Source organism: Panthera onca, chromosome B2 (genome assembly GCF_046562875.1).
Source record: "Panthera onca isolate mPanOnc1 chromosome B2, mPanOnc1 haplotype 2, whole genome shotgun sequence".
Lineage (NCBI taxonomy): Eukaryota > Metazoa > Chordata > Mammalia > Carnivora > Felidae > Panthera > Panthera onca.
Genome location: NC_138343.1, coordinates 149,375,363 through 149,387,408, shown reverse-complemented (window position 1 = coordinate 149,387,408; position 12,046 = coordinate 149,375,363). Strand labels below are relative to the sequence as shown.

General features: G+C 48.4%; 1 protein-coding gene across 3 annotated transcripts in view; it reads right to left on the bottom strand.

Annotated features, from left to right (window-relative positions):
* The window catches only part of AFDN (afadin, adherens junction formation factor), a 138,999-nt gene extending 131,808 nt beyond the window's left edge, over positions 1-7,191 (bottom strand). For all 3 annotated transcript variants that reach the window (XM_078447566.2, XM_078447567.2, XM_078447568.2), the window contains exon 1: positions 6,826-7,191. In XM_078447566.2, coding sequence (XP_078303692.1) covers positions 6,826-6,930 — 105 coding nt within the window. In that variant the 5' untranslated portion in view covers positions 6,931-7,191. The remainder of the gene's footprint in view (positions 1-6,825) is intronic.
* Positions 7,192-12,046: the final 4,855 nt, after the last annotated feature.

Genomic DNA, 12,046 nt, shown 5'->3' with positions numbered 1-12,046 from the left:
ACAATGCAATAGTGAAAGAAAAAAATCAATTAAAAAATAGGCAGAGATTTTTTTTTTTATCTGGGGGCACCTGGGTGGCTCAGTCGGTTAAGCGTCCGACTCTTGATTTCGGCTCAGGTCATGATCCTGATCAGGGTCTGTGAGTTCGAGCCCCATATCGGGCTCTGCGTGGCCAGCGCAGCGGCCAGCGCCGACCCTGATTAAGATATTTTCTCTCTCCTCTCTGCCCCTCCCCACTCGTGCACTCTCTCTCTCTCTCTCAAAATAAATAAACATTTTTAAAAAATGGGCAGAAATTGTGAATGGACATTTTTCAAAAGAAGACATACAGAAGGCCAACACGTGCATGAAAAGATGCTCAACATTAGTCCTCATCAGGAAAACGCAAACCAAAACCCCAAGAAGCTACACTTCACACCTGTTAGGGTGGCTGTTACCCAAGAGACAAGAAATAACAGCTGTTGGTGAGGATGCGGAGAAGAGGGACCCCTCGTGCACTGTTGGTGGGAATGCAAAGTGGTGCAGCCACTGTGGAAAACAGTACGGAGGTTCCTCAAAAATTTTTAAATAGAACTACCCACCATACAATCCAGCAACTCCACTTCTGGGTATTTATCCAAAGAAAACCAAGAAACTAATTCAAAAAGATACAGGCACCCCTCTGTTCACTGTAGTCTTATTTACTACAGCCCAGATATGGAAGCAACTTCAGTGGTCATCAATGTATGAATTTGAATAAAGATGTGGTATACATACACCATGGATTATTACTTGGCCATTAAAAAAAAATAAAATCTTGCCATTTACAACAACATGGATAGACCTGGAGAGTATTATGCTAAGTAAGTCAGAGAAAGACAAATACCATATGACTCCACTTATGTGAAGTCTGAAAAGCATTAACAAACACCACCAATGACAACAAAAATAGAAATAGACTCAAAGATACATAAAATAATTGTCAGAGGCGAGAGGGGGTGGAGGAGGGACAAAAGAAGGGAAGGAGAGTGAAAGGTACAAACTTCCATTTACAAGATAAATACGACCTGGAGATATCATGCACAACGTAGGGACTTTAGTTAATAACACGTAACAACTCTGAACGGTGACAGGTGGTAGGCAGATTTATTGTGGAATCTCCTCCTAATGTCCGTAAATGGGTACGAATGCTGGGTCACTATGTTGTATACCTGAAACTAGTAATGTTGTATGGCAACTGCATTTTCATCACTCTCACTCACTCACTCTCTCTCTCACACACACACACACACACACACACACACACACACGCCACAGTAAAGCGTGCTGTGTGTAAATGAACGTAAAAACATGACCCTGCAAACAAGTGCAACAGAAGTTCACGTCATTTTCTGTAGGCCACGCAATGTAATTTTCTTTGACACCAAATTTTTTTTTGAACAAAAGTACAGAAGTCTTGGCTACTTTCCAGTCACGGTAAGCTACTCAATTTCAGTTCCTCTAAATAATTTCATTCATGACACACACCTGTAAACTTGCAAGTATGAAACTTCAAATTATCCTTACGTTCTGGAGTCAACTATCAGGAAAATATCTTCGACGTGGGCTATTTCACCTTAAAAAGTACATGTACTTCCTAAGTTAAATTATAACACAATTTTGGTCAATCACATATGCCAAAATGCCGAGTGAAGTTTCACATTTGTATTGTTGCTAGAACCAAACCTCGACCAGATGACAGAGACGGGCAAAGGAAAGCCCTCACGAAACCCCTCACTAGCCCTCGGCCTGCTTGATTTAGCCCCGAGGCAGGACTGGAAATGTTAAGACAAGCTTCTGCTCATTCACAGTAATGCATAAAGACGGTCCAGCTTTGACAACACGCCCACACCTGCCATCAACTCATACATACGGGGATCCTAGCTAGAAGCCCACCGATGGATTCTTAGGTCCGCCAGCCCTCAGTGGCAGCTAACAGGCGGGAGGTGCACCCCGACCTGGCTGATGGGTCTGGGAGATGTGGCCGAACTGCTTAGAATCTAACTCAAGTGTACATGTAGGTCAATTCTTCAGCTCTCTCCTAGGCTTCTTCAAGGTGAATGAGCATATCCTAACTACAATCGGCCAGGAAAATAAGAGAAACAGCAAACTTTTGAACAAAAATCAACAGAATTTACCTAACCTGAAAATAATTTTCAGTTATTCAAGAGATCAGTTTAGCTTTATGTACCATGAGTAGTATTCGTATCCATTTCATTTACAATAAAGGAAAACAGATTTACATCACGATAATTGCTAGGATTACTTTTTAGCGTTTTCTGACTTCATGCCTAAGCTCAAGTCTGGTAAGACTGTTTATAAACAGAATCACCAATGCCTGGTAATAACGTTTTGCGCACAACTGCTCGATTAAATCCTTAACGACATAACACCAAGCCTTCTCTTCTGCAGCTTCTCACCAACTTGGTACATGCCCTGACCGTCTGTGACTCTGACTCTTTCAAGAATACGGCAGAGCCACTTCCACTGCTGTGCTATTAACCGCAACCAAAACTTGACAGTTCTAGAAAAGACCAGTTACAACAGTTACCTGCCATTAAGTCTATAAACTGCAGAAATTAAAATTAGTTTTCATCGGCAAGAGGAGAGCAAATTGAAGCTGGGCTCGATGCGGTTTCAATTTAAGACGTGAGACGATGTGAGACAAGGGTTTCACCTCAGACTGACCGGCTCACACCCATACAGACCTAAAACTCAACCAGTTATTACAGGAAAGAAAGGTTAAAAAAAAAAAAAAAAAAAAGGTTACAACCACCACTGAGTTCCAAGTCAAAAAAAAAAGACAGAGATGCCTATAAATACTACAAACACATCATTGGCCACTGCCTGTATCATTATGTATTAGTCACCAACAAAAGGGATCTTCTGAAGTATCGATGTTCAACAGCCCAACTGCTGTTTTCAAAACAGTCTCAAATACAGTTCAGGAGTATGATGCAGCATAGGTACAACCTAAGTACTAGTCTGGAACATAGATGGAGCTATAAATTATGCAACTTATCACTACTTCCTACTCCACCTCTGCTGACAAACCAGAAGTTGTTTTTTACGCACACCTCTGGGTAACATGAATCACCGCATTACTTCCCCAGATTAACCAGAATATTAAAATATGACACATTCACCTTCAACAAAGCACATGTGGGTGTCTGTGCAAATTCTAGATTATTTTTTCCCATCGGGGCAAAAAGAAGACAATGAGCTCAATAAATTATTTTTAAAAAACTGACTTTAAGAACCACCTCACGAAGTAAAAGGGTCCACCGCCTAGAATAGTTTTTGCATTTAGGTGTAACCTTTATGCAAAAGAGAAACACGTGAAAAGATAAATCTTTAAAAGCCTAACAAATACATTGCAGTCAGTTTTTAAGATGCATATGCCCCACGTTTGGTCAGGAGTAAAGGTGTGTATGGAAAGGACGCCGTATTCACCGCTGCTTTTCCACAAGAGTAAATTCCTAAGCTCTTGCTCTCATGAAATCAGGAAGAGAAACACAAACCAAGGGCTACAACGAACGACAAGACTGGGATGAGTTAAACAAGAGAACGCCACAAGCCAGACGGAGACCTCTGGGGAACCAGAGAAGCCCTCTCCCGCGAAGGCAGAAGTGAAGATGAGCAAGAAGTGTTCTACCAGGACAAGTAGCAAGAAATCACGAAAAGAAAGCAAGCCTCAATATTAAGAAAAGAACAGGACTAAAAAGCTTTAAGATTTTATTAGGAGCCATCGTTTTCCACAGGAATCAAGACCTTAATTCAACTTAACACCAATCTCCTAGTGATAAAATGTCAACGTTAAGTTTAGATCAACTCTCGTTTTAAAATTCCAAAAGAATCTAGGAGCCAAGTGAGGAAGGGGTTGAAAAATACGCGGTAAGATATGACCTGCTTTTTGCGTGGAAGCTCTCCTACACATAAATGTGAATCTGAAAGAAAAAAGTAAACTTATTAACCAGGTCGATTTTAGAACGTACTCAGATTTTCTTAAAAAGTAATGTAATCCAAACACCAAGTTTATCAATTTACTAAACACAGAAGCCACAGAATTATCAGTGATTATCAGGATTGCCCGAAATCACCAGTCACAGATGATTAACATAGTTATACAATTTGATAACAAATACTGATCACTGTACCCTCCTCCTCAGAAAAGCAAACAACAGAAAATAAACCACAACTATACTCTCCTATCCGTACATGGAAAGATTATCCAAATATTTAAAGATAAGGAGGCTTAAAGCGCATTGTTAAAGTCAAATTCTGGAGTAAATTTGCCTAACATTTATTGAAAATAACAAAGGCCTAGATCGTGCTTACATTCTTGTAGAAAACTAAGGAAAATGATTTGTGATGGCCAAACAGAGTAACAATTCATCATCAGATGGTACAAACTTCTAGACATGAGTTTAGATACAGCAATGGGAACCCGTGAGCCTTGAAACATTGGTTTAGAGAAACACTAACATGAAGGTTTACCTGCATCATAATGAAAAACACAACATGTTAAATGTGAAAGTCAACTTCCAAGGCCAGAATAAATTTAATAGTATGCAAAGATTCCCCAAAAAACTTAATATTAAGCATGAATGAGGTTCTAGAGAATGAAAAAACTAATATAAATAACACAAAGACATTTTTAAAAGCCAATTTTCTTTGTTATGAAAAGCTCTCCCATATAATTCTGGAGGATCATTTCTAAAAAGAGATCAAGCATAAGTGGGGAGAAAAACTAACTGAAATTCACGACCACGATCCAAAATAGTCCTTCAAATTTGCTTTGCTTCAAGACACAGAGGCACTTTTCACCCTCAGAGTAACCATGGAAAATAAAAAGTACCTCTCCAAATGACAGGCCAGTTTTAGTAACTACTAATATCTCTAAGAGAATAGAGAAAAAGTTTCAAGTGAGTGCTTAAAAATGGAATTTTTTGAAACCAATTAACTACAATCTGATTCTGGTTTAGGTTTTTTAACATGCCAACTGAATTCAAAATCTCAAACAGTAAACTGAAATATCTATTACTAAATTGAAAAACTCTTCCTTTTCTCAACCAGACTTGGGAAATCTCTAAAAAACACGATTATAAATAGATTCATTCATACAGAAAAACAAAACAACCACGTTCCAAGAAAATATTTTACATCCGAATTTTTTTAACCAGAGAGAAGAAAAATGAACCCATTGTTCTCAAAGACAACATCGTACGAAGAGTCAATTCTTGCCCGTCCGTCGCCTTTCAGAAGACGTGCTGGTAAGTCTACGAACGAACACGAGTACGTGCTACCAGTGTGCCTCCCAGGACCTAAGTGAAAATCATTTGGGAGGATGGGCTGTGAATCAGGACTAACTTACCAGGGTGGAAACTGGCAAGCGAAGCTCACAATGCATATTAATATTCAAGCAAGGACTGAGATGAATGGCTCTGCCCAGCAAGGCGGAAGAAATCCCTCCACCGCAGACAAGACCAAGAGGTTGAACACGGAAACGTCAACGTTACTCAAACGGACGAACGGGCGTCTGGCGACAGGAGAGAATGCTCACGACAATGTTCACCTGTGCCCACTCGATGGGCGCCTGAAGGCTGGTGTGGGAGCAAATAACACCGACCCTGAAGTGGCTGTTGGAAGCCAATCAAGGCTAGGTGCTGGGAAAACAGTCCCCCCGGAGTGCTGGCGCCCGGTGCAAGGTGCACCGCACGGCTACGCCCGGGATCCGCACTCGCCCGCAAGCGTTCACCTGCGCCCTAACCCGCACGACCCCTCCGGTCCCGGCTGAGCGGGACTCGAACCCAGCCCGCAAAAACCCTGGAAAGCCTTCCAGCCGCTCGGCCATAAACAACTGCCATTGTCCTGGGCCAGGAGCGAGTGTGACTTCCTCCTCTTCCCGGGAGCACGCCCAGGGCTGGGCGCCCCCCGGCGAGGCCCGGGAGCCGCCGAGCGACCCTGCCCGGCCCTGCCCCCGCCCCGCCGGGTCACCGCGGACGCCCGCCCCGGGGCCCGGCCCGGCGGGGGGAGGGGCGCTCCGGCTTCAACCTGGGAGGCCGGCGACGAATGCGAGAAAGCCTTTCTTTCCAAGGGAGTTCAATTCCGGGCCGCGTTATCAGCAAATGCGCACGATTAGAACTTTCCTGATATTTACTCTACTCTCGCGGCTGGCAACCCCCGAGTTTGCAAACCCACTGGAGCAAAACACCGCCGGTCACATGCTCGCCCGAGTGACAAAGGTCCGCGCTACCCACAGCCCGGAGCGCCGCGGACCCCGCGCCGCAGTCAGGGGGAAACGCGGTAAAGTCACGCCCGCCTCCCGCCGCAGGGCCTCTCGGCCCGCGACCCCCGCGCCCGGCCCGCGACCCCGCGCCCGGCCCGCGACCCCCCGCCCAACCGCGACCCCCCCCCCCCCCCCCGAGCCCGGCCCGCGCCCCCCGCGTTCTGCCCGCCGACCCCGCCCCCGGCCCCGCCCCCCCCGGCCCCCAACCCCCGGCCGGGCCCGCGACCGCGCCCCCGGTTCCCCGCGGGGCACGCGACCCCCCCCGCCCCCCGCGGCACAGGTGACGCCGCCGCACCCGCGCCCGGCCCCGCGCGGGGATCTCCCCCCCCCCCCCCCGCCACCACCCGGGCCCCGGGGCGCAGAGTGGGGCCCGGGGGCGGGGTCGGCGGCGGGGGGGGGCGGGGTCGGCGGCGGGGGGGGGGGGCGGGGGGGCGCCGCCGCCGGGGCTCGGGGAGCGGGGCGGCCTGAGGGGCTCGGCGGAGGGGGAGGGGCGGCCCCGGGAGGGGAAGGACGCTCACCTCGGTGGGCTGGCTGATCTCGAACAGGTCCAGCCGGTTGGCGTTCCAGTGGTGGATGATGTCGGCCAGCTTCCGCCGCTCCTCGTCGCGGCCGCCCGCCGACATCCTCCCGGCCGCGCTCCTCGGCCCGCGCCGCCGCGGGGGTCGGGGCCGGGCCGGGTGGGACCGCGCGCGCCCACAGGTCCGCGGGCCCCGCCGCCCCGCGCTCGGCCGCCTCCGCCCGGCCGCCCCGCGGGCTCCGCAGCCTCCTCGGGCTCCCGGGCTCCTCGGCCGCCTCGGCCGCCTCGGCCGCCTCAGCCGGCCCGCCCCGCGTCAGCCCCGCCGGCCGGTGTGCGCCCGAGCGCCCGCACACGCCGCCCGCGCGCCCCGCCCCGCCCCGCCCGCCGTGCGCGCCCCCGCGCCCGCGTGCCCGCCCCCGCGCGCCCGCGCCGCCGCACCTCGGGCGGCCTCCGCTAGGTGCTGCTGCGCCGGCCGCCGACAGGCCGCCGCGCGCCGGGCCGCCTCACCTCCTGCGCGCCGGGGCGGGGCGGGGCCGGGGCCGGGGCCGGGGCGGGGGTCGAGGGGCGGGCGGGGGGGCGGGGTTCGGACGCTGCTGGGTTCCGATGGCGCTGGTTCGCCGGGTGCCGGGTTCCGACGCGGCTGGGTTGGAACGCGTGGGTCTGGGTTCCGACGGTGCTGGGCTGGAGGGTGCCGGACTGCGGGGATGCTGGGTTTGCAGGGTTCTGGGTTCTGACGGGCGGGGCTGGGTTCGGAGGGGGCTAGGTTCGAACGGGTGGGGCTGGGCTCCGACAATTTGGGTTTGCAGGGTGCTGGGTTCCGACGAGCGGGGCTGGGTTGGGAGGGTGCTGGGTTCCGACGGGCGGGGCTGGGCTCCGAGGGGTGGTGCCGGGTTCGCACGGGCGGGGCTGGTCCGGGACGGATGGGTGTGGGCAGTCAAGGGTGGAGGGACAGAAGAACGCAGGCAAAACTCCCCGAGGGCGGGCTGGAGGGCGCGGGAGTCTGGCAGGTACTGACCTATGCAGCAGGGCCTGTGTCCTGCTCCCTTGTCACCCCGCCCGGTTTCCCGCGGGTGTCTCTCGGTCACCAACGGACCCCATCCGGGGCGATTCCCTTTTTGTTGGGGTCAAATCAGAGCGCACGTCTTGGAGCTGCTTTCTTCTGAGGAGGGTGAATTATCATGGTGTGTGCGTGTATTTCAGAGATGAGGTTTGTGAAACCCTTGCCGTGCTCTGGGAGGCCAGCCTCTCCTCTGCTCTCCTGCTGAGGCCTCCACGCTGTTGTCCGCTATTTCCATGCAGGGCAGGGTGAAGCTGGGGTGTCCAGCTCCCCTGGTGTGTATCCACTCAGATAACACATCTTTTCTCAGGCAAATGAGAAAAATGAGTCTACAAAACTCCACAGACGCAGAGCACGGAGTTTGCGAACTTAAAATGATAGAGAGGGGAAGAGTCATTTGACCTTCCCTTTTTCCGCTACCCCTTAACCCCCGACGGTAAAGCCTCTAAGTGTCCCGCTTGATGTGGACACCTAAAATTAATTTCAGTAGGAAGTTTTCTAAATTTTAGGAATGTTTGTCTCATTAGCTGCTTCCTCTTTAACTGCCCCCTAGCCCTCCCCCCCTCCCCCGCCCCTCAAAAATGTTCTTCTGGCTGCAGAACACGTTCCAACAGACTATGTCCTCCGTGCCACGCATACAGGTGAAGTTGGTTTCTTATATGATCTGCGATGTGTTGTAACAAAAAGCCTTCGTCTCTGAGATGCCAAAGCTAAGTAATGAAAACAGTGAGTTATATTTGACAAAGCCTCTTTATTTTTGTCATTACTCCGTCTTCCAGTGTGGAGATAGTTTTTCTCTCCACCCATCGGGTTTCTTCTTTTGTAGGAGAGAAGAGAATCCGATCATGCCTGCTGGGTTTTGTCTTCGGCTTTCTTTTCTACTGTACTCGTCCAGTAGAGCGACATAAGGAGGCTTTTCAGCAGAGAAGCCTGAGGTGTTGAACCAGTGCCATGGGGGAATGAATTCTTCCACAGTTCTGTCGTCTTCCTTCCCAAAATTAGAGCGTGGTGATTTTGCAGAACAGCCTGTGTGTACGAATGCCACCTTCATGTTCTGGCATTCTGTTCCTTCATACCTTGAAGTTCTGGCGCTGCTCTCTTGACCCAAGTTGTGTTTCCTTTTGGTTTGGTTTCGTGTTCGTAGGGACCATCAGGGGGCCAGGGCCGCTCAGAACTGTCTAGCTAGGTTCCCCACGTGCCCTGCGGGTCATTAGCCACAATGTCAGCGGAGGTGACAGTAAGAGCTTTATTCCTGATGGTGCTGTTCCCAAGAGTGACTTCGCCCTTAAAGAATTACGTAGCTTGCCAAGCTGGCGAGTAGGTTGCTGGGGTCCAAAGTAAGTGCACTATAGTGTTGCTAGAGGAAGCTCAGTATCGCAAGAAGATAAGCACGGGCGCCCTGCGGTGTTATTCTTGTCATAAAAAATGCACAAAATGTAGGGCGCACACAAAATGCCCGCAGGGTGACACGGGACACACCGAAGGCTCTTAGTGTTAATTATTACAGTTTTCAAGAATCTCATCAAAAGTCCCCCTCTGTATGTTGTATGAGCGGTACAATAACATCCAAACTACAATTCATAGTAGATCCCAACCAGCATGAGTTTATAGACAAAGGTTTAAAAGCAACCTGAAATCCATAGACACCTACAGTTCGGAAGTCGTGACGAGCCGGTATCTATTTAGGCCATGAGAGTGTTCAGGCTGGCATTCTTCCGCTAACGGTCATTGTCCAAGACCTCAAGATAATATACTGAGACCTGTGTTACTTTTGATGCTACGTTTTAAAAGTAAGTAGACACGATCTTCTATTTTCAGTGTACTGCTGAGTTCTGGTACATTTAAGAAATCGGATTTAAGTGCTAGTCAAGAGATGTTGTATAAAAATGAATTCATTATTTATTATTCTTTATGTATTTATTTATGAAACAATTTATTATTGACCCCACCTTATGGACAGAGAATCAGAGAAGTGACATCACACACTAGGCTGAAGGTGAGCCAAGCTATATCGGGCGAGTCCTTAAAAGATCTTTTTCATCTATGGGTCCGTTTTAAGACATATTTTCCACTTTGTATTTAGCTTTTGGTTTTCTTTTTTTAAACTATTATTTTATTTTCAGTTACACTATTAAAAAAGTAAGAGCTCCTGCCTAAATCTGCATTGATCTACAAATATTTCCAAATATCTCTGTCTTGGGGTGCCTGGGGGACTCAGCCAGTGGAGCGTCCGGCTTCCGCTCAGGTCACGATCTCACGGTTCGTGGGTTCAAGCCCCGTGTCGGGCTCTGGGCTGACAGCTCGGAGCCTGGAGCCTGCTTCGGATTCTGTGTCTCCCTCTCTCTCTTGCTCTGTCTCTCTCTCTCTCTCAAAAATAAATACACATTTTTTAAAAAAAGTAAATATCTCTGTGTAAAACTTAAATCTGCTTAAAACTTTAAAGTACAATGTAATGGGACTAAATGTATGAGAACAAATAAATAATGATATTTTAAAATTCTGGTTAAGCTCTGAACCTAAAAAAAATTTTTTTTTTAATATTACAGAAACCAGGTTCCAAGACCAACCAAATGTAATAAACCTATTCCTGCCTCAATTTTCACAAGCTCTGGAAAATAGAAAATGCCAAGAGAAAGATTAGGAGCTTAATCCATCTCAGAAGTACAAAGGGTACAAACATATCAAGTATGTTTCATGACCTACAGGTCATTTCATTTTCTAGCCACTAATAAACTTCCTATTTTAGTAAATTAATCACATTTTGAACTATTTGAATCCCATAATCATCCAGATCATCTATGAGCACTTTGGCTCGATCCGTTAGCTCAGAGGATGGTCTTCCCATAAAACTTCAAGCGAAGGGATGTGATAAAGTTACAAAAAGCAAACTTGCTGGGTGAACTGCCTGCCACGCTATCTGCCAGGTGAACGTTAGTTACTATGGAAAGCTAGATAACCAGACTCTTCCTCTGCCTAAGCCATGGCTAGGAGGTCAGTGTTGTTAAGTTAGTTTAAGAAAAGAGAGAGATTCCAGAGGAATGGTCTCCAGAAGTAAGTAGGGTACCTGTTACTTCACTGATAAGCAGAGGAACGTAGCTGCAAATTCTTTCTGCGTTGTATTCCCAGGTTGTTGATAGTTAACTTTCAGGTTACCCGGCAGAATTTTCAGGAAACGGGTTTTCATAGAGAAAGCAGAGATACAAAAAGGACTTAAAATAGGAATTTAATCTTACCAACTCTAACGTCTGTGGTTCAGTGTGTCTGCTAGCATTTTATAAATTAAGATAATGCTGCAAAACCTACCAAATCTTAAATAGAGAAAGAAGATATTTACACAGGATGCAAAGGAAATAGATGGTGTGTGTGTGTGTGTGACGTTAGAGGGGAATCATACCTTGTGAACACTGGTCACTTGCCCTTAATGTGTTGGACAATCGCTTCTTGTTACTTTGGTTTACCTGAGGCCCCCTTAGTGCCCAGGACCCATCTTACTGAGTCTGTTTCTGTTCCCCACTCCCAGTACTGAATGCAGCACGGTGCTTTGCCAGCAACCAGCGTTTGCTGAGTAACCGCGGACTGGAGTGGAGGCCGCTGTGGGGGGTGGCACACCCTCCACAGTCACCAGCCCTCGGTCAAGCGAGTGATCTTTGCAAGGCTGGACTCCGCAGCACGGAAACCACATTTTCCACCCAGCCTTTCGCCTGTTCTCTAGCTAAGAAAAGGTAGGGTCTCGACAGTGGGGCCGGAAGGAGAACGTGTGTCTGCCTCGTCCCTGGGTCTTGATCTACTGAGCGGCTTTAACGTGACTCCGTCCACTGGCTGCCATTGATTCAAAAGAAGCGAAGAGAATGCGGGAGACATTATGAAAGGCAGGTTCTGAGGTGAGCTAAATGTAATAAGGCAGATTCCAGCCCCAATGTGCATAGGCTCTGGGAAATATAAAGTATCAGGGAAAAGATTAGGAATGTGACAGACCTCAGGAAAGCAAATGGCACAGATATGTCAGCTATGACTCTCCACGGCTCATGCCGTTTCCTCCTAGAAAGTGGGTATGATATAGAAATATATAAATAAACACACGGTGCCATGCAATTACTTATATAAATGTATAAATTATGTATCATTGTCCAGTACATATTGTATGCTGATATACAGAATATGTATA